The 22,426-nt window shown below is 42.4% G+C and overlaps 1 protein-coding gene across 1 annotated transcript in view; it reads right to left on the reverse strand.

Annotated features, from left to right (window-relative positions):
• TDRD9 (tudor domain containing 9) overlaps positions 1–22,426 on the reverse strand; it is a 172,677-nt gene that overhangs the window by 130,588 nt on the left and 19,663 nt on the right. Inside the window, 2 exon segments of the mRNA XM_015417791.1 lie at positions 1,237–1,343; positions 8,482–8,514. Coding sequence (XP_015273277.1) covers positions 1,237–1,343; positions 8,482–8,514 — 140 coding nt within the window.

Below are 22,426 nucleotides of genomic sequence, written 5' to 3' on the forward strand. Positions count from 1 at the left end.
CCTAATCCAGCATTCTTGTTTCTTCCCCAAAAGATAACAGGTACTTCAGAAAGTAAGTATGACTAGGATTTATTTAGCCTGAGGGAATGCACACACAGCACCTACCTGCATGCGGATATCTTTTGTACCTGTTGGGTCGGAGCCTAAAATAGTCCTTAATATACATATATTCCTCTAGAACAAAGAATAAACATATATTCCTCTAGAACAAAGTTTGAGTCCAGTGGCACTTTTAAGACCAATAAAGTTTAATTGTGGGTATAAACTTCCATGTGCAAACTGGAGAGCTAGTTTGGTGTAATGGTTAGGAGTGTGGACTCTAATCTGAGAGAACTGGGTTTGATTCCCCACTCCTCCATATACAGCTGCTGGCATGACCTTGGGACAGTCACAGTTCTCTCAGAGCTGTTCTGGAAAGAGCAGTTCTCGAAAGAGCTCTCTCAGCCCCACCTACCTCAAAGGGTGTCAATTGTGGGGAGGGAGAAGGGAAAGGAGATTGCAAGCCGCTCTGAGACTCCTTCAGGAAGTGAAGACCGGGGTATAATCTTCTTCTCCCCAGAATTCAAACTTTGAGAGCCAGTTTGGTGTAGTGGTTAAGTGCGCAGACTAATCTGGGAGAACCGGGTTTGATTCCCCACTCCTCCACTTGCACCTGGCTGGATGACCTTGGGTAAGCCGTAGCTCTGGCACAGCTGTTCTTGAAAAAGAGCAGTTTCTGTCAAGAGCTCTCTCAGCCCCACCCACCTCACAGGGTGTCTGTTGTGGGGAGGGGAAGGGAAAGGAGTTTGTAAGCCGCTCTGAGACACCTTTGGGGAGTGAAGGGCAGGGTATAAATCCAATCTCTTCTTCTTCTTCTTCTTCTCTTCTTGCTGGTCTTAAAGATGCCACTGGACTCAAACTCTGTTCTATTACTCCACCTGAATATATGTTCCCTTGTCTACACTTTCACCCTGGCTTGGATGGCCAGCCTAGGCCAGTCTCGTCAGATATCGGAAGCTAAGCAGCATCAGCCCTGGTTAGCATTTGGATGGGAGACCACCAAGGAAACCCAGGGCTGCTACGCAGATGCCAGCCACCCTGAACTTCTCTTGCCTTGAAAAATCTATGGGGTCACACAATAAGTCATCTGCAACATGACAGCACTTTCCACACGGCCTATACTTTCACCGTGATCATCTATGATATCCTCATGATCCCTTCTTACAATATATGCAAGACTGCATTGATAAAATTTACCTGGTTCACATGGAGGACATTTGCTGTTTGATGCACCGAGTTCATTTGCCTCCAGTTGTCTGTATCTCTCCACATATTCTGTGCCAGCACTCTGCCCAGGCTGTGCGCTAAAGGGGAGGGAGGAAACACAGTCTTACTCTCTTAAAAAATAATAATAAGTACACATCCTTAAGAACCTCCAGAAAAATGAACCCAAAAGAGCTGGATGCAGCTTTCTCCTGACCCACAGCACCAATCCTGCCCCCACCCCAGCCGGGGGCCAGTGGCCACTAAAAGCAGGACCAAAACACAAAACATACAGACTGTCTCCTAAGCAACAAAATGCTCCAGGTCTCAAGCACACCAGAATTACCTACGGAGTACAAAACCGAAGGAGAGGGAACATTTCTTTACAGCAGTGTTTATTAATAGCAAGCTTGAAGGCCGTCAACAATCCCAGCAGCGTGACCCATGCCACCTCCTGCCCACTCCTGTTCACTTGCCTTCACAGGTTAATAATAATATCTCCCCCCACCTGCCCGCCCCGGGTCTGCTTCTCCACCTGTAAAAACAGAACTGCTATGGCAATACTATTCTGACACATCTCAGAGGAGACCAAGGTGTGACTTACAATGCCACTTTCTCCTTAAGAGAAGAAGAAGAGATTGGATTTATACCCCGCCCTTCACTACCCAAAGGAGTCTCAGACTGGCTTACAAACTCCTTTCCCTTCCCCTCCCCACAACAGACACCCTGTGAGGTAGGTGGGGCGGAGAGAGCTCTGACAGGAACTGCTCTTTTTCAAGAACAGCTGTGCCAGAACTATAGCTTGCCCAAGGTCATCCAGCCAGGTGCAAGTGGAGGAGTGGGAAATCAAACCCAGTTCTCCCAGATTAGAGTCCGCGCACTTAACCACTACACCAAACTGGCTCTTCAAGAAGTAGGATAGTTGGCACAGGCCAGTGGGGTAAATGGAGGAAAGACAATGGAAGGAAAAGGCAAGCTGGGAGAGTGCACTAAAGACCTTCTACAACCCGATGTGTGTTAAGTGCCGTCAAGTCGCTTCTGACTTATGGCGACCCTGTGAATTATTTTTTTTAATCTATTTATTAGTTTTTTATATTAAGTACATATACATATATCATACGTTTTCTATATTTCGAGTCCTTTATACATTATTTTTAATCCATAGTTTAACTTTTGACCATCTTTGCGCAACTACTTTCTCTTTAGTCCCACATACTCGTGCTTGTAACCAGTCCATTTCTACTACTTCTAACAATTCAAACCCTCTTCTTGGGAGGGTACTCTATCAGTCTTCCAATATTTTGCTAATAAAATCCTTGAGATTGCACAGATATGCAACAGAATATACTGTTCTCTACGTGTGTAATTATCACCTGATATTATATTCAATAAATATATTTCCGGAATTAAATTTACTTTTACATTCATAATTTCCTCAATTATGTTTTGAACCATTTTCCAATACTTTTGCACTTCTTGGCATCTCCACCACATATGGTAGAAGGTACCTACATTGGACTTACATTTCCAGCACGTATTAGATATATCGTTTTGACATTTTGAAATTCTATCTGGAGACCAATACCATCTATGATACATTTTATATACATTTTCTTTATAAGATACTGCTCTTAAGATTTTCAGTTTTTTCCATACATTATGCCATTCTTCCAAATTTATTGTATGTCCTAAGTCCTGCATCCAAGACACCGTTGACGTTTTCACCGTCTCTTCCAACATATTCTCCTCAAGTAGCCAATTATATAATTTCTGAATCAGTTTATCATTCGATGATAACCAAATCTTATCTAATTCATTTCTACTTTCCTCAAACCCAACTTGAACATCTTTATCATATCTTGATCTTAACTGATTAATGTCCCACCAAGAAAGCCTAATATTATGTTGATCTGCTAAAACTTCCCCGTCTTTCAGTTTCTTCTTTTTATCTAGTAAAATTTCATATTTTTCTCTGTGAATCTTTGTTATTAGTGAGGGCTTAACAAATGCCTCTAATGGAAATACCCATAAAGGTGGGGTTTTTTTAATAGTAGCGTTCTTTCATATTATTCCAAATTTTAAGCAGTGGTCCTCTTAGGGCATGTTGTTGAAAATTGGCATGAATTTTATCCTTACCATACCAAATGTAGGCATGCCACCCCATACATAAATCAAAACCTCCTAATGCCAAACATCTAGTGTTTTCCAATACTAACCAATCCCTTATCCAATTTAAAGATGCCGCTTGGTAGTACAACCTCCAATTTGGGACTCCAAATCCACCCCTTTCCTTCTTTTCTTGCATTATTTTCCATTTTATCCTTGATTTTTTGGGGGCCCTCCAAATGTGACTGGCTGAGCATCCTTTTTTTAAAAATCCACGCACTTTAACTTATTTGCCAGCAGATATTAGGGGATGAATCAATTGTTTTCTTTGCTGATACCAAGTGAAATCACTCTAAAACACTAAATGCTCTTAAAATATTTATTTTTTATTTATTTTATTTTTTATTTATATCCTGACCTCCCCAAAGGCTCAGGGCGGCTCACAAAGAGGCATAAATGCAAAGGTTAAAACAATAAAACAATATAAAGAACAGTATAAAATACAGTATAATACGATTCACTAAAACATCGGTGCTCCAAAAAAGTCACTTAGATCGTGAATTCCAAGATGGGGTTCTGGAGTTATTTATACCACTCTGTCAAATGAGCAAAGGAAACACCAGATTGTCCCTTCAGAGGAACTACCAGAAGGGAAGCACCAATGAACACTAGAAATAACTGGCAGATTCATACTAAATGCTTTAACAGCATCACTGGGGATTGTAGTTTTCTTTTTTTTAAATGAAGCTATAAATGACCTCAAAGTGTAGAAAGCGAGCACCTCCTCCCAATCAGACTAAGCCTACCCAAAAAAGCCTAAGAGGCCTTTTTACACACAGATACACACAAGCACCTATTCAGAAAGCAAGCAAGAATTATAACAATAAAGCAATCAAGAAGACGGATTCAAAACACACTAAATCAAAGTCCCCAACTGTTTCAAGCCTGCAGGCATCCTTGGAATTCTGATACAGTACGGTGGGCATGGTCACAAAATGGCTGCCCCAAAATGGCTGCCGCAGGTGGTGGAGGCGATCACACAATGGGTGCGTTCAGACGGGGCGTTTCAGCCGGCATAAACTGTACCGGTTGGAATCGGTGCAGTTTATGCCGGCTGAAACGCGATCACACTCACCTCCATTCTGCGGAGCCCATCGCTGTATGCTGTACGCTGCGGGCGTCGGCGTTTTTTTTTTAAAACAATTTGAGCATGCGCATAGGCAGCCATCCACAGAATGGCGATCTTTGCGCATGCTCAAAACACCCAGTATTACATTTAAACTTTAAAGGTAAGGACTTACCTTTAAAGTTTAAAGCCCAAACTGGCCTCCCTGAAGTCCCGGACTCCCCTGAAACGTTACTCTATGGACTTTTTTTTTTTTTAACAAAAGCTCAGGGCGAAACTTCGCCCAAGCGCACATTGCCTAGTTTTAAAAAAATGGTGGCCGAAAATCGGAAGCCTCAGGCTTCCGAACGGAAGTGGCTAGATACCGGTGGAGAGCGATCAGACGGCGGGGTTAAGCGAACGCAACCGTTGCACTCAGGATACCACCACTTGGGGACCTAGTGGCAGAGTGCAATGGTTTAAAAGGCTTTACAACAGTTACGGAGGGAAGACAGATGTTCGCCATCTGAACGCCGGTAAGTACGATTGCAACCGGCACAGATTCCGTTGTAAATCTCCCGTCTGAACGCACCCGATGGCTGCCACAGCTTACCTTCAATTACACAAAGAAGATCCTTGTGCTATGATGGCAGCTGCCGCCAAAGCAACGCTTTAAAATATCTGCACAGCCAATCAAATCTCCAAGGGCCACTCAGAAGCCTTGCTCGGCAAAAGCCCCACTTGGCCACACACCGCTTTCTAAAACCACTTGGTGGATGCCAGGAAATGTGTAAGAAAGCACCATGGCACCCATGGGCACCAGACTGGGGACTCCTGTGTTAAACTGTCATTTCCGTGAGAGACGCAATTACGACAGCATGCTACAAAAACACAGGCCTTAGTTTTCTTCCACAGTTTCTAAATACATATTTTAACACAAGAAGAGCCCAGGTGGATCCGACACTGGTCCATCTAGTCTGTACCTCAGGTTCTAGTTGGACTCTTTCTTCTTGGCCTTGATCTAAATAATATTCACGCCATATACAGTTGTTACACAAAATACGGGATATCCCGTCCAGCGCTAGCTGTGCTAAGCCAACACCTCTAGGTGTGAGTCAACCACGACTACTGAGAGAGCCTAAATCATCTTTATTCAACTTCACACGCAGTCAGAAAATAGTTTACTCACAATCAGCTGATATATCTGGGTGGAAAGTTACATCTTGTCATCTAGGTCAGTTCTATAGCCGCGGTGAGAGAAGAGATGGCTTCCCCTCTCCTTGCAGTAAGAGTTGATGAACAAAGAAAGCGGAAAGGAATAATAAACCCCTATCTTTGCACTTCTGAGCTCAGGAAATTGCTCTTAATGAGCCAGTCAGAGGGAAGCTTCTGGGACCCCTAACTGTGGACTCCAATTCCCAGGGTGCAACTACTCTTAAAGGCACATTCAAGCTGGCTGGGGCAGCACACGGGAAGAGGCTGTGTGCTTTCATCACCACTGTAGACTGGAACATATCCCTCCACCAAGGTACCACACAGACAGATAGCACTGCATCTGAACTCATGCAAATGTCTGATGCAAAATGCACAAACACGCAACGCGCCTCCAACTTCTTAGGAAGAAACTAGCTGCTTACATATCTGCCTTGCTAGTCAAGGGCAGATATTTTTAGCAACAGGTATCTTAGGTCTCCATCAAGATCAGGGTAAAAGAGCATGCGTGTGTATGTAAAGTGATGTCAAGTCGCAGCAGACTTATGACGAGCCTGTAGGGTTTTCAAAGCAAGAGACATTCAGAGGTAGTTTGCCATTGGCTGCCTCTGTGTAGCAACCCTGGACTTACTTCGCGGGTCTCCCATCCAATACTGACCATGACTGACTCTGCTTAGGAACACTTCAATAGGTTTAAGTTTTCCAAATAATTCATGTTTACCTATTTAAATATTTACCTAGTTTTGGTGTAGTGGTTAAGAATGTGGACTCTAATCTGGGAGAACTGGGTTTGATTCCCCACTCCTCCACATGCAGCTGCTGGTGTGACCTTGGGTGAGTCACAAGTTCTTTCAGAGCTGTTCTCTTATAAGCAATCTTCGAAAGACTTCTCTCAGCCCCACCTACCTCACAGGCAGTGTTCCCTTTAAGCTGAGTTAGTGTGAGCTAGCTCACAGTTTTTTAGCCTCCGGCTCACACATTTTTGTCTCAGCTCAGGAAGGATGGCTCCAGAGCAAATTAATTTATGCAGGAGCCAAATTTCTTGCTCACAACTTTAATGCCAGTAGCTCACAAAGCAGAATTTTTGCTCACAGGTTGTCTGTTGTGGGGAGGGAAGGGAAAGGAGATTGTAAACTGCTGAGACTCCTTCAGGTAGTGAAGGGCAGGGTATAAATCCAAGCTCCTCTTCTTCTTCTAACATCTATCTCCTCAGGAGTCGACTTACATACATCAGAGATCTGCCAAGATCGCAGGCCTTTAAAAAAACCCTGATAGAATGAACACCTATTTCAGTCTAATAACATTCAGAACCTTAAATAAACACCACACACTTAAATAAACCACACGTACCAGACTAGCCCTTCTACAACATGCAAGATACTGGTCTTCACTTACAACGCTCTCAGAAACATAAAGCGACAGGGTGTTAAGAATGGAAAGCAAAGGATGAGTGTTTAAGTAGAACTAATCAGATGTACCAAAACCATGGGAAATCACTCTCCAGACACAAGTGCTCGTGACAGCATGCCCTCTTTCACAAGCCCAGCTTTCTTCCCAAGCCCTTATTTTTCCACTTTAATACCCAATTTGCCATTCCTACATAAACGTTCTTGTTAGTGACGAGAGGGAAGCCTCGCTTGAAAGCTAACTGTAGTTAACCCAGAAGGCAGGCTCTCATCTGTATGAACGCTCATATGAACCCCGTTACAACCTCCACGGCCAAGGAGCAACATCTCTCTTTCGTCTCAGCTCTTACAACCCCGTCTCATGTCATGATGCACGCTGTGCCCCACACGGGACTGCTGCTGAAAATGGAAACCCCCTGTCAAGTCCTCTTGTTTCCTCTTCCCGTAATATATATGCACTCTTAAATTGGTCATCGCTTCCATCAGTGATGCTCACTCCACGTGGCTCAGGAGCTCCACATGGCTCAGGAGAGCCAGTTTGGTGTAGTGGTTAAGTGCGCGGACTCTAATCTGGGAGAACCGGGTTTGATTCCCCACTCCTCCACTTGCACCTGCTGATGTGACCTTGGGTCAGTCACAAGCTCTGGCACAGCTGTCCTTGAAAAAGAGCAGTTTGTGTCAGAATTCTCTCAGGCCCACCCACCTCACAGGGTGTCTGTTGTGGGGAGGGGAAGGGAAAGGAGTTTGTAAGCAGCTCTGAGACTCCAAGTGAAGGGCGGGGTATAAATCCAATCTCTTCTTCTCTTCTTCACGTGGCTCTTTGACACGGCACCCGTGGTTCTTCTGAGTACTGTTCCCCAATGTGGAACACACCCCCTGTTCCACCGAAGTGGGTAAGGCCACTGCCCAGCCTGGCTTTTGGTTGACCTGTGGTGCTTTATGCTGAGGAGACAGTGGGAAGGCAGACAGGGAAGCCACGCCTCCCACTCCAGACACACAAGGGGCTAAGGCTCAGCATTGGTGGAAAGGACAACCCTCCATGCTCAGAGGTTTTCCGGTAACTTAAAAGGTTATACCTATATATTTAATAAGAGTTATACCTTGTACTTGGTCAAGTGGCACACAGGGCGTACAATAGTTATGCGGCTCTTTTGGTTGATAGTAAACCTAGCAGTTCGAAAGCAAGAAATTGCAAGTAGATAAATAGGTACCACTTTGGTGGGAAGGTAACAGCGTTCCGTGTGCCTTGGTGTTTAGTCATGCCGGCCACATGGCCACGGAAACATCTTCGGACAGCGCTGGCTCTTCGGCTTTGAAACGGAGATGAGCACCGCAACCCTAGAGTCGGACTTGACTGGCTTTCGAGCAAGGGAACCTTTACATTTACCTAAATGCAAATGTAGCTCTCACCTGAGCCGCAGATCTAGTACTGCATTGACATACCTGCAGCCAAGAAAAGGAAATGCACAGAGTTCATGACATCACTGCACAGGTATGATGGGAAATCTTCAACAAGCAGGTTGCCATTTTCAGCGGCAGACGATTGTCAAGCATAATGTATCAATAGAACAAGTTATATATGTGTCTAAAGACACAATGGAAGTAGACTACAAGTATCACAAGAAAAGACCTACAGATACCACAACCACTTCTAGAACCCCTGGTACTCGCTTAGATAAATCTCCATATTCCAAATCCCATTCTGGGATTACAAGATTCTTTCATCACAGATCTAAATTTATGACAAGGTACATATGTCTGTAGCCCAGTGACTGCACTGCTTCCCCACTGCTTCTGAGACACAGCTTTAAGAGAACATAAGAACATAAAAGAAGCCAATGTTGGATTAGGCCAATGGCCCATCCAGTCCAATACTCTGTCACACAGTGGCCAAAAATACCAGGTGCCATTAGGAGGTCCAGCAGTGGGGCCAGGACACTAGAAGCCCTCCCACTGTTGCCCCCCCCCCCAGGCACCAAGAATACAAAGCGTCACTTACCCCAGAGTTCCTATCTATATCTTGTGGCTAACTGATGGACCTCTGCTCCATATGTTTATCTAATTACCTCTTGAAGCCGTCCATGCTTGTAGCCGCCGCCACCTCCTGTCACAGTGAATTCCATGTGTTAATCACTCTTTGGGAGAAGAAGAAATTGGATTTATACCCCGCCCTTCACTACCCACGAGAGTCTCAGAGCGGCTTACAATCTCCTTTCCCCTCCCCTCCATACAACAGACACCCTGTGAGGTAGGTGGGGATGAGAGCTCTCTCCCCAGAACTGTTCTTAAGAGAACCCCTCTGAAAGAACTTATGACTGACCCAAGGTCACACCAGCAGCTGCATGTGGAGGAGTGGGGAAGCAAACCCTGTTCTCCCAGCTTAAGAGTCTATGCTCTTAACCGTTACACCAACCAAGCTAGTGACCTACAAAAGAACAAAATCTTGAATTCTATATACCATACACAGCATCTATGTACCATACACAACATCTCTCAATATTCCACGTCTTCATTAAGACCAAGATCGCCATTTTATGGTGTCTTTGCACCACATTCAGAATAAGGGGCTTCGAGAAGAAGGAATTTATGCCTTTCCCAAAAGATCATTCCACCATGGCTCCAACCTGGTGGAACTCTCTGCCAAATAACATCCGTGCCCTGTGGACCCTGCTACAGTTCCGCAGTGCCTGTAAAGCAGAGATGTTCCGGCTGCATCCCTCCCGCACTCCCCCCCCCCATGAAGCACTGGCACTGTTGAAAATTTTAATACTATCTTTTAAGGTCATTTATTGGACTTTATTGGTTTTAAATTTTAATTATGTGTTATATATTATTATGTTGTAAACAGCCCTGAGCCCTGCTTTGGCAGGGGAGGGTGGTTGAAATCCAGTCAATAATTAATAATAATAATAATTTGTACCCTTTGCCCAAAGCCTATCCAAACCCTCCTTGGGAAGCCATGATTGCTCCGCAGCAACTCTGCCAGTTTTTAATATTCCCCAGGAACTCTACATTTCAGTCTTATATCTGCCCTACATTTATACATGAGGCACAGCAACAATAAAGAGTAGAGAATACCAACTGGGGGACAGAGATACCGGATAGGCTCCACCACAGCAAAATTCTTTAAGCAGAAAACTGATACAGCAAGGAGAAGTTCAGGTACTTTTTCTATTTACAGGCAATTTAACACACCAATGCAATTCTCCCACAAGCGGCCTGAGAAGGCTCAACCATTTCATTTCTCCTGAGGCTAAATGATAGCCTAGCCTTTTCCCCCACCATGCTACTTCTGTATTTATGGAGGAAAGTGCCGTCAAGTTGCAGCCAGGCCTGTAGCCACAGTGGGGCATTTAGGGGCGGTGCCCCCTCACTCTTGGCCCACGCCCCACTACTCCCGCCGCCCTTGCCCTTACCTGCTGGCCATGTTCACTTGCTTCTGCCGCTACAGGAGGAGAGCCAGCCAGCCAGTGGATTAATATTTGGTGACTATGCACTCTGTGCTACAGTAGCGGGTGGGTGAGGCCTGCCGCTACTGTAGAACAGAACACATACTTGCTGAGTATTAATCGCACTGGCTGGCCGGCTCTCCTTCTCCTGTACTGGCTAAGACAAACAAGTGTGGTCGGTAGGTAAGGAGAGACCCTTCTCTTCTTTGCCTGCCGACGCGGTATCTCTCTCCCTCCCCCCTGCCCCCCCTCAGATTTCCCAGCACCCCACCACCCAAAATTTTCTGGCTACGCCCCTCATTGCAGCCAACTAATGGAACCCTGTGGGGCAGGGGTGTCAAGCATGGGGCCCGGGGGCCAGATCAGGGCCCCGGAGGGCTTCTATCAGGCCCGCAGTGGAACTGGCTGTCTTCTGCTTCTTCTTCCAGTTCTGCTGCTGCTGCGTCATCGTAGGTCTGCAGCTTTCAGATACACACCTGAACAGCATACTCAAGATTGCAACAGCAAAGACATTTCGATGCAGTAATCCAGAGTTATCAGAAACTGTTACATAAACAAAATACTGCAAGAGTGCTAATGTTTTAAGCATGTTTTTATTATAAGTAAAAAAAAAACCTTTGTGTTTGTGTCCTTTATAAAGTGTATATCTCTGCTACCTGGCATTACATTTTGTGACATACATGGCCGGGCCCAACAAGGTCTCATTTATGTCAGATCTCACCCCTGATAACAAATGAGTTCGACACCCTGCTGTAGGGTTTTCAAGGCAAAAGACATTCCAAGGTGGTTTGTCATTCTCTGCCTCTGCATAGCAACCCTGGACTTCCTTAGTGGTCTCCCATTCAAGTATTATGCAGGGCAGACCCTGCTTAGCTTCCGAGATCTAATGAGATCAGGCTAGCCTGAGTTATCCAGGCCAGGGTTTTACATTTATAGCAATTATTTTATGTATCTTTTGGTATTTAAACAGATGGAGAAGTTTAGAAACGGCCAGTTATCTAATTGCAATTCTCCTTGCAGCAGACTTATTCTAATATTTAGAGGAACATGCCAGAAATTCATTCCCCCCCCCCATCCTGCAGTCTGTCTATCCATCACTGCAGGATTTCACCATCTCACTCTACTGCTTGGTGTAGATCCCTTTCTCTCAATCTGGTCTGCTTAGAACTGGTGAAGTAACAGAGTTAGACAAATCCACAGACAGCCAAAAAGAGAGGAAAAATTCAAACGACAGGTCTGCCTCTAGCAACACGGCACAATAGTTTCCCCCTAGTTTCTAATTTACTTATACGAGAACAGAGGATTGTTCCTCTCAAACATTCTGAAACGTCCAAAAAGCCCCAGACGGCCTTGGTTTAAAACCGAAATGCCATTCAAAATAAATACTGTCACTAAATATCTGAACAAGGGAGTGTGAAATTCATTCATCACCAGGGGGCAAGATGCTAAACGAATTTACATACTTTACATGCAAGTAATTAACATATTTTACATGAATTTGAAAGCTGCTGAGCTGGTGTAAAGATGAATCCAACCATTACAAAATAAAATTACCTGTTGCTTCACTTCATTTATACCCAAGGTAAGGACCCAGAGTGGCTTACAAGAAGAGAAGAAGGGACTGGGGGCTTCCAGTCGGGCTAAGATGGAGGACTGACACACTTTCGCGATTGTGCGAAGTGAGCGACGGCCGCTTTTGACAGCTTGGGCAGTTTTTAGCCCAACGCATCGCGCAGCCAAAAACCGAAACTGAAACTGACGAACTGTATCGCGGGAGGAGCAGGCCGGTGTAACGAAAAAAATACTCCGAGGTGCTGGAACAGGAAGAGGAAGCCCTGAAAGAAGGGCTGAAGCCAACAGGAAGCCAACAGGAAGAGACTCGGAGCTACAAGAGAGCAGAACCGGAAGTGAGTGTATACGAACAGACGGGACCTGGAATACGGTAACCTGACCTACTCTATACCCGAATACCATAGAGAAGTTGCGCCCGACATTTTGAGGAGGACCTGACTTTAAATTTGACTTTAAACTTCTTTTAGAGGGTTTTTAAAAGCGAAAATAGAAGGGAATGGCTGTTTGAAGGCTACCCTTTAGAAGAGACTGTTTGTTTGTGAATTTGCGCACCGCAGGAAAAGCACCAAAACGGAGACTAGAAGAGGACCGAAAAGAGCTGACTCTGATCCTGACGTTAAGCCAAAAGTGAGACCAAGAACTAATTCAACACCAACTAGGCTGACACCAACCCCCAAGATGTCAAAAGAGAGGGAGAAGGATAAGAAAGAGATGTATGCTGCCATGGAGGCAATGGAGAAAAGGATGCTGGAAGCAATACAAGCTATGGGAGAACAAAGTGAAAAAAGGATGGGGGAACAGATTGAAAAGCAACTGGAGGCACAAATGGCAAAGCAGACTCAGATTCATCTGAAACAACTTGAAGAGGTTCAGGAGAAGAACATAGCGGCAATTAAAGATTTGGTCACTACTGAGATAACTTCAATCAAGCAAGAAATAGAAGGAGTCAAAAAGGAGATTCAGGCTAATGCAACCAAAACTACGGAAGTGGAAGAGAAGATGCAACAAGTGGAAGAAAAACAGGATTCTTTGACTCAGCAATTTAGAAGATCAGAAACAATGATGGAGTTCAGAAGGATGCAAACCCATCTGAGATTCAGGGGCATTAAAGAGAAGGAAAATGAAGATATAAGAGATGAAATGATGAAGGCAATAACATCATATTTGGAAGAAGATGAAGGGACAATGGACTCTGATTTTGATTTGATATACAGAGTGAACTCCAGAATTGCAGAAAAGAAAAATTTACCAAGAGATGTTATTGTACAATTTGTAACAAGAACAACTACAGAAGATATTTTTAAGAAACAATTCACCGTCCCTTTTGAAATGGAAGGAAACAAGATTATGGTGATGAGAGAACTCCCCCGAGCAGTACTGCAAGACAGAAAAAGGTATAAGCCTTTGGTGGATAAACTGAGGACTTTGAATATTAGGTACAGATGGGAAATTCCACAAGGCTTATCCTTTACTTACAAAGGTGGGAGAGTCCAGATCAGGTCGGTGACGGATTTTTATAAATTTAAGGCGGACAATTCTGACGTCTTTGGAGAACTTTAAATTAAGAATCTACAATGGATTACAAATTGTTGTCATGGAACGTGAATGGATTAAATTCACCTAACAAGAGGAAAAGAATCAATTATTGGATACAAAAACAAAATTGTAACTTGATATGCTTGCAAGAAACTCATATTAGAAAACTGGATGCCAAATATTTAAAAAATGTTAAATTGGGATTAGAATTTTATTCCTCGGCCTTAAATAAGAAAAAAGGTGTGGTGATATATGTGAAAAAGGATTTACAACCTAAAGAAATTTTCAAAGATTTGGAAGGAAGATATGTGGGTGTGGAAGTGATGATTCAACAGAAAAAGACACTGGTGGTCAATATATACGCACCCAATGGAGCAAAAGAAAAGTTCTTTAAGGACTTAACTGAACACCTACAAGGACAAACTTATGATCAAGTTATTTTGGCCGGAGACTTTAATGGAACTATAGATCGGCTGGATAGACAATCACAAAAAGGCAACGAAATTAGTGGAAAATTGCCAAAGAACTTTTTTGAACTAGTCAAACAGGAAAAACTAGAAGATGTGTGGAGGAAATGGAACCCAACGCAGAAAGATTTTACTTTTTATTCCAATAGACATTGCTCTTTTTCCAGAATTGATATGATTTGGATGTCAGAAGAATTGTCAATGAAAACACAAAAAATAGAAATCCTGCCTAGATGTAACTCGGATCACAACCCTGTTTTGTGGACCTCTACTGAAAGGAATAAATCCTTTCTTTGGAGAATAAATGAAGATTTGTTGGATAAAAAAGGTGTTATGGAAATGTTAAAAGAAGAAACAAAACAATATTTCCAACAAAATCTGAATAAAGAGACTTCAATACAGGTAGTGTGGGACGCTTACAAAGCTGTGATGAGAGGGATTCTCATCTCACAAAATGTGAAGCAAAAGAAGGAAAAACTTCAAAGGCAAGTGGAAGTATTGGAACAAATAGCCCAAAAAGAAAAAGAACTGAAGAAGAAACCGGGGAAAAAGAAGATTATTAGAGAACTACAGTTGCTGAAAGAACAGCTGAATGATTTTTTGAACCAAGAGCTTTATTGGAATTTAAAGAAGTTACAACAGAAATCTTTTGAAGGGGCGAATAAACCGGGGAAATATCTAGCTTGGCAACTCAAAGCAAGAAAAGAAAGAAGAATGATAACCAAAATTATAGAAGAAGGAAAAGAATTCGTTGACCCTAATGGTATAAAGAGAAGTTTCTTCAAGTATTATGCTAAATTGTTTCAAGCAAATAGAATTGATCTTGAGAAGATTGAAAGATATTTAGAAGAGATTCCACTATCCAAAATAAGCAAAGAGTTTAAAGATTTACTAAATGGGCCAATCCAAACAGAGGAAGTGAGGAAGGCAATTGAAGAAGCGAAGTTGGGGAAGGCGCCAGGGCCGGACGGATTTACCGCGAAGTTTTATAAAAAAATGAAAGAGGAACTTGTCCCGGCCCTGGAAGCTTTATCCAACGACATACGGATGTGCAAGAAAGTGCCAGACTCATGGAAAGAGGCAATCATTTCATTGATACCAAAGGAAGGCCAAGAACTAACGAATGTAAAGAACTACAGGCCAATTTCTCTCCTAAATAATGACTATAAGATCTTTGCAAAAATTATTGCAGAAAGAGTGAAAAACTACTTACAAACAGTGATTTCAGAAGATCAAGCGGGCTTTCTGCCAAAAAGACAAATTCGAGATAATGTAAGAATAGTAATGGACGCAGTGGAATACTATGAAAAGCACCCTGAAAAAGAGGTAACTTTTTTGTTTGTGGATGCGGAAAAAGCATTTGACAATCTTAATTGGAAGTTTATGTTACAGATGATGGAAAAAATTGATACGGGACAACAGTTCAGAAATTGTATTGAAGCTATCTATTCGGAACAAAGAGCTACACTGAATGTAAATAAAGAATTGACCGATAGCTTCAAGGTACAGAAAGGTACTCGGCAGGGTTGTCCCTTGTCACCGCTATTGTTCATTTGGGTGTTGGAGGTACTTTTACAAAAAATACAACAAGATCAAGAGATTAAGGGTTTGACACATAAAGGTTTTAAATATAAATACCGTGCTTTTGCAGATGACGTAATGTTTATTGTGGAAAACCCGACGGAAGAGTTACCGTTACTATTTCAAAAAATAAAAGATTTTGGAGAATTGGCAGGATTTTATGTAAACAAGAATAAAACGAAGCTTATTTGCAAAAATATGACGAAACAAAAACAAGTGGAACTACAAAATTTGGTACAATGTGAAGTGGTAAAGAAGACGAAATACTTAGGCATTGAGTTAACTGCAAAGAATATAGACTTATATAAGAACAATTATGAAAAACTATGGGCTAAGTTAACCCAAGACTTTAAGAAATGGGACAAAATGAACTTGTCACTGATGGGAAGAATTTCAGTTATAAAAATGAATGTCCTACCACGTTTGATGTTCCTGTTCCAAACAATACCAATACTTAGTAAGACAGATTTGCTGCAAAGGTGGCAACAAGAACTATCAAAGTTTGTTTGGGCAGGCAAGAAACCGAGAATTAAGATGAAAATACTTTGTGATGCCAAGGACAGAGGTGGACTACAGCTACCAAATCTCAGATTATATTATGAAGCGGTTTGTATGACCTGGTTGAAGCAATGGGTGAAATTAGAAAATGATAAGCTATTGGGGTTAGAAGGTCATGATTGTAGATTTGGTTGGCATGCATATTTATGGTATGACAAAACAAAAATGGATAGCTTTTTTAAGCATCATGTGGTAAGAAAAGCATTATTTGTGGTATGGATGAGATATAAAAAATATTTTGGTGATGTAAGGCCACTTTGGATTGTACCAGTGGAAGTGTTAACATCTTACTCAAGACGTAGAGACAAAGATTGGTTGCTGTATAAAGACATAATAAAAAAAGAGGGAACAGAATGGGTAATGAAAAAGCAGAATGAAATTGAATATGAATATGAATGGTTGAAATACATGCAGATCTCTGACCTTTTTAGGTCAGACAAAAGAAATTATGGTTTTAGAGAGGAAAAAAATGAAATGGAAAAGGTATGGGAGAGTGGAGGGGGAAAAGATATCTCTAAAATGTATAAAGTGTTGTTAAAATGGTATACAGAAGATGAGACTGTGAAAGAGCAAATGTTAAAATGGGCAATAAATATGAACAAGGAAATTGACATAGAAACCTGGGAATATTTGTGGAAAAATGCTATTAAGATATCACCCTGTACCAATGTTAGAGAGAATTGTTACAAAATGATGTATAGGTGGTATATGACCCCAAAGAAAATTGCAAATATGAACCAGAATATGTCAAATAAATGTTGGAAATGTAAAAAACATGAGGGCTCATTTTACCATATGTGGTGGACTTGTGAAAAAGCTACACTCTTTTGGACAAAAGTCCACAAAGAAATGCAAAAAATACTTAAGTGCTCTTTCAAGAAAGCGCCTGAAATTCTGCTTTTGGGACTAAAAATGGAAGAAGTTAACTCGACTAAAAGGACTTTATTCTGGTACCTTATTACAACAGCGAGGATGATTTATGCACAATTTTGGAAGACTGAGAAAGTACCAGAAATCGAAGACTGGATACAAAAAGTTCTGTTCATGGCAGAAATGGATAAATTACAAAGAAGTTGAATAATCAAGAAGACAACGTGTTTTTTCAAGAATGGAATGACTTTAAAATATATCTGGAAAAGAACTGGGATGTAAAACAAAACTTAATATGTTTAGATCAATATTAAGTCAAATGATGTTATCTTGAGGTTGGATGATAACAAATGATGTGTTAATGATATAATGAAATTTGTAAGAAGGGGGAGAAGCATTGCGGGAAGCCACTGGAGGGAGGGGAGGAAGGGAATGAGGTAAACAATGGACTGAATGATTTAATCTTATATGTTATGTTCCTAAGAAAATAAAAATTTGTTTACCAAAAAAAAAAAAGAAGAGAAGAAGGGACTGGATTTATACCCCGCCTTTCACTATCTGCATATTGGAGCTCACAGGCAGAGTACTAATAGATCAGAACCACTGGACAGATACCAACTGGTACCAGTCTTCCCAATTTTAAATGGCTTTGACAAGACAGTGAAGGCTATTACACACAATAAGCTGTCAAATTCCGGAAACCTAGTATGCAAAGTTGGGCAATACCTGCTCAAATTCAATATGCACTGCAGTGGTTAATGGGATTTTAAAAGGGCAAAGATGTCTGTTTCAGATTTCGAAATGCGAAAAATATAATAATGGCCCTTGGCAGAACACAATCCTCTTGAAGGACTGGGTCACATTTGCGGCTTAAAAAAAAACAAAGAGGAGGCTTACAGCCCCCTCCCCATCAAAACAAGATGGCCATCAACTTAACCTTGTCAATCAGTTGTCATGTGCAAGACATCACCAGGACGCCCAGGGACAGTACCCAACCAATGCATGCCAATCACAAGCCCCATTCAGGGTCATCACAGCATACCAGCGTATTGGAAGGTTGTGACATCAGCTGAAATGATTTGTCCATGGATTAGAGGTGAAGACTACACCAGGGACGAGTGAGACCACAGCAGAGAGAGAAGAAAACATTATTGACAGAACACAAAGAGATTGCTTGCCCGAGCTCCTTCATCCAGTCCAACACTCAGTGTCACACAGTGGCCAAAACCCAGGGTCCATCAGGAGGTCCACCAGCAGGACCAGAACTCCAGAAGCCCTCCCACCATGGCCCCCCAAGCACCAAGGATACAGAGGATCACGGCCCCAGGCATAGTGTTCCATCTACACCTTGTGGCTAATAGCCACTGATGGGCCTCTGCTCCATATCTTTATCTAATCCTCTCTTGAAGCTGTCCATGCTTGTAGCCGCCGCCACCTCCTGTGGCAGTGAATTCCACGTGTTTGATTAATTATTTGATTAGGACATGCCAAACTAGATATTTATAGTATTAGATTTTGACTTATTGATTTCCAGCTGCATTTTACGTTTTGTATCTGTCTTGCCTTCATCTTATCCATTTGCAGTTAATAAAGATTAACCTTTTAACAACAATGGTCTCTTTCAATTATGGGAGAAATGCTGCCCCAACCTGCAATTTGTATACAACAGCTCAGGTCCTAACTAGATGCTAGGGGGGCATGTGTAAATGTCCACACACTTATTCTTCGCCCTGGACTAATGGTAACAGCCCCTAACCTTAAAAATGAATGGGCAAACTCATGAATACTGAATCAGGTTCTTCTATATCTGCAGTGCTTTTAAATATAATACAGATGTTTGAGGGGTCTCAGATTCTTAATCAGCAACTGTTGTATACAGAGATAATACGATTCTTTGTCATCACAGATCTCTCCAACTGGGGGGGGGGGGGGGGGAGAATGCAGAGGCCAATCAGGGACAGCCCTACAAAATAACAGTTCAGGAAAATAAGATTGTGCTTAAACAGCATCAGAAAGTGCTCCCAAAGCCATCAATATATTGCAGCGATAGGAAGAGTGAAAATACTGTGTATAGAACCACCAATAGGAAAAATGCACTAACTTTTCTGCTTGGATAATGTTCCCATCAGGTGGACATGTGTTCCACCATATGTCTACCGGATATGGTGAATATGAATCTAAATAGAACCGTTTCTGACATTTGAGAGCAGTTGGGCAGTGTTTGACAATTATTCTTGTACCTCATTTTCTGATTTCATTTTTTTCAGCAGTGGTAAGGACCAGAAAATGAGAATAAGAAGAGAAGAGATTAGATTTATACCTCGCCCTTCACTACCCTCACAGCGACTTACAAACTCCTTTCCCTTCCCCTCCCCACAACAGACACCCCGTGAGGTAGGTGGGGCTGAGAGAGCTCTTTCGAGAACTGATAATGAGAGAACAGCTCTGAAAGAACTTGTAACAGACCCAAGGTCACACCTGCAGCTGCATATGGAGGAGTGGGGAATCAAACCCCGTTCTCCCAGATGAAAATCTGCACTCCTAACCACCTACACTAAACTGGCTCTCAGTGAACTGTCAAATCCTGCCCAATTTCTCTCAAGTGTCAGAAATGGTACTGTTTAGATTCATATTCACCATATCTATGACTTTACCATTTCATTCACTGTATCTATGAAGGGACAATGTTTGGATCAAATCTTCCCTGGTAAATTTTTGACTGCCAACCCTACCCTTTTAGCACCTACTTTTCTGTGTGAACTCGTCCTTTCTCCTTCTAAACAGTTCCTATTGTTATTAACACTTGTCAAAGAGACTGCTAAGCACCATCAACTGCCTTTTAAAAAATCATCTTTATTGATTTTAATATGACGTACAGAACATAAAGCGAAGATACAGCGTAATTCAGTGCCTACAACTACAAAAACCTTTGGTAAATGAAGATACAAACCTACAGGGTTAGCCATTTAAGAAAGAGAGGGTTGGGGGGGAGAGGATGTCGAGAGCTTGTAAGTAGGAGACAACAGGGTACCAGGTTGACACAGATTTGGAGGTATGTGGTGTGTCTGAGTGTGAAATCTTTGAGTGAATCAGAAATTTTTGCCATAACAAGATGTTCCGACAGCTTGTCCCGCCAGGTTGTTAAGGAAGGTGCTGTTGGGGATTTCCAGCTAGCGGCAATTGATAAGCGAGCTACTGCCAGAAGACTTGAGATAAGATCCCTTTTTTGGTCCTGGATGGAGTCGTCCCAGTGGTTCAGTAGGAAGGATTCTGGCGTGAGAGGGATATTTTGAGCTATGATGTTCTCCATCTGTAGTTCTCCATCTGATGTTTTCCATCTGTAGCCTGGTGATATGCCCGAAGCGAGGAGAGGTTGAGTTCTCCTTGTTTATCTGTTCTATGGATGATGATGTGGTTTACTCTGGGTTTTTTCCTGTCCCAGAAAGTTTGTCAACTGCATTTGCCAAGAATCCAGATCCTTTTTGGTGATGGGGATGGACTGTCTTTGAGTTATCTTGATACTCTAGCTTCTACCACTAGTCTCAGATTTGTTTCCACAATCAGGCATGATGTTTTTATCTCATCCTTTTTTGGGGGGAACCAGGGCAGGTAGCAAGCATGGTTATCTCCACTTCAATTCTACCCTAACAGTCCCATCAAGTAGATTAGGTTAAAGAGGACCCAAGGTTGCCCAGGAAGCTTAATAGCCAAACAGGGATGGAACTTAGGTCTCTCCCATAACTACTCCAATCTCTAATTGGTCATAAAAACTCACTAGGCAATCTTGGGACAGTCTCTTAAGCCAAGCCTACTACTCTATTATCCTAGCCTATTACACGGGGTTGTTGTGAAGATAAAATGGAGGAGGGGGGAAATTATGTATGCTATCCCAAGCTTCTTGGAGAAAGGACAGAATAAAAAATTTACAGACTGTTTTGTTCTCTCACACAGCAATCACCAATTAGAACCAGTTTGGTGTAGTAGTTAGGAATGCGGACTCTAATGTGGAAGAACCGGGTTTGCTTCCCCACTCCTCCACATGCAGCTGCTGGTGTGACCTTGGGTCAGTTACATGTTCTTTCAGAGCTGAAGAGCTCTCTCAGCCCCACCTACCTTGCAGGGTGTTTGTTGTGGGGAGAGGAAGGGAAAGGAGATTGTAACCCGCTCTGAGACTCCTTCGGGGAGTGAAGGGTGGGGTGTAAATCCAATCGCTCCTCTTCTTCTTGTAAGCCACTCTGGGTCCCTACCTTGGGTATAAATGAAGTTAAGCAACAGGTAAACTTATTTTGAAATAGTTGAATTCATCTTTACACCAGCTCAGCAGCTTTCAAATTCATGTAAAATATGTTAATTACTTGCATGTAAAGTATGTAAATTCGTTTAGCATCTTGCCCCCTGGTGATGAATGAATTTCACACTCCCTTGTTCAGATATTTAGTGACAGTATTTATTTTTAATGTCATTTTGGTTTTAGACCAAGGCTGTCTGGGTTTTTTTGGACGATTCAGAATGTTTGAGAGGAACAATCCTCTCTTCTCTCAGCCCCACCAACCTCACAGGGTGTCTGTTGTGGGGAGGGAAAGGGAAAGGAGATTGTAAATCACTCTGAGACTCTCGCAGGTAGTGAAGGGCAGGGAATAAATCCAATCTCTTCTTCTTCTCCTCTCTGTTATGGTTTTAAGAATTTACTGTTATTTGAACACAGAAAATGGTTAACTGACCCTGGGTTATTTTGTTACATGAAAAAGCCTAATGCTTACCGATAGAAAGCTTCCATCTGCTGTAAAGTGCAAAAGAGCGTATATCTTTAAAAAGTGACAATGATCAAGTTAAGCAGCCAGCTGCCCAGAATGACATGGAGAAAAGCTTACATAAGTAAAGAGGCCAGGTCTACTTAGTGCTCTTGGATAAAAAATTTTAAATCTTCCAGTATACTTCAGGCCATGAGTCATTTGCCAGCTGAGAGCTAATAGAAGGGTTTTTTTGTTCATAATGTGCTATTGAGAGTATCACTTCATCTGAAAAAGGGTGGGGGGGGGAGACGTCAAATCCGGTGCATACAAAAGTTTGCCCGTCATAGAACTCAGATTTATTAACTTCATTTATACCTTGCCTTACTCCCCAATATGGAATCCAAAGCAGCTTACATAATTCTCCTCGCCCCTATTATATCCTCACAACAATCCTGTGAGGTAGGTTAGGCTGAGAGTGCGACTTGCCCAAGGTCACTCAGCAAGCTTCCATGGCAGGGCAGAGTGGGGATTCGAACCTGGGTCTCCTAGATCCTAGTCTGTCACTCTAACCACTACACCACACTTTGCC

Source organism: Gekko japonicus, unplaced genomic scaffold (assembly GCF_001447785.1).
Source record: "Gekko japonicus isolate JY-2015 unplaced genomic scaffold, Gekko_japonicus_V1.1 scaffold270, whole genome shotgun sequence".
Taxonomy (NCBI): domain Eukaryota; kingdom Metazoa; phylum Chordata; class Lepidosauria; order Squamata; family Gekkonidae; genus Gekko; species Gekko japonicus.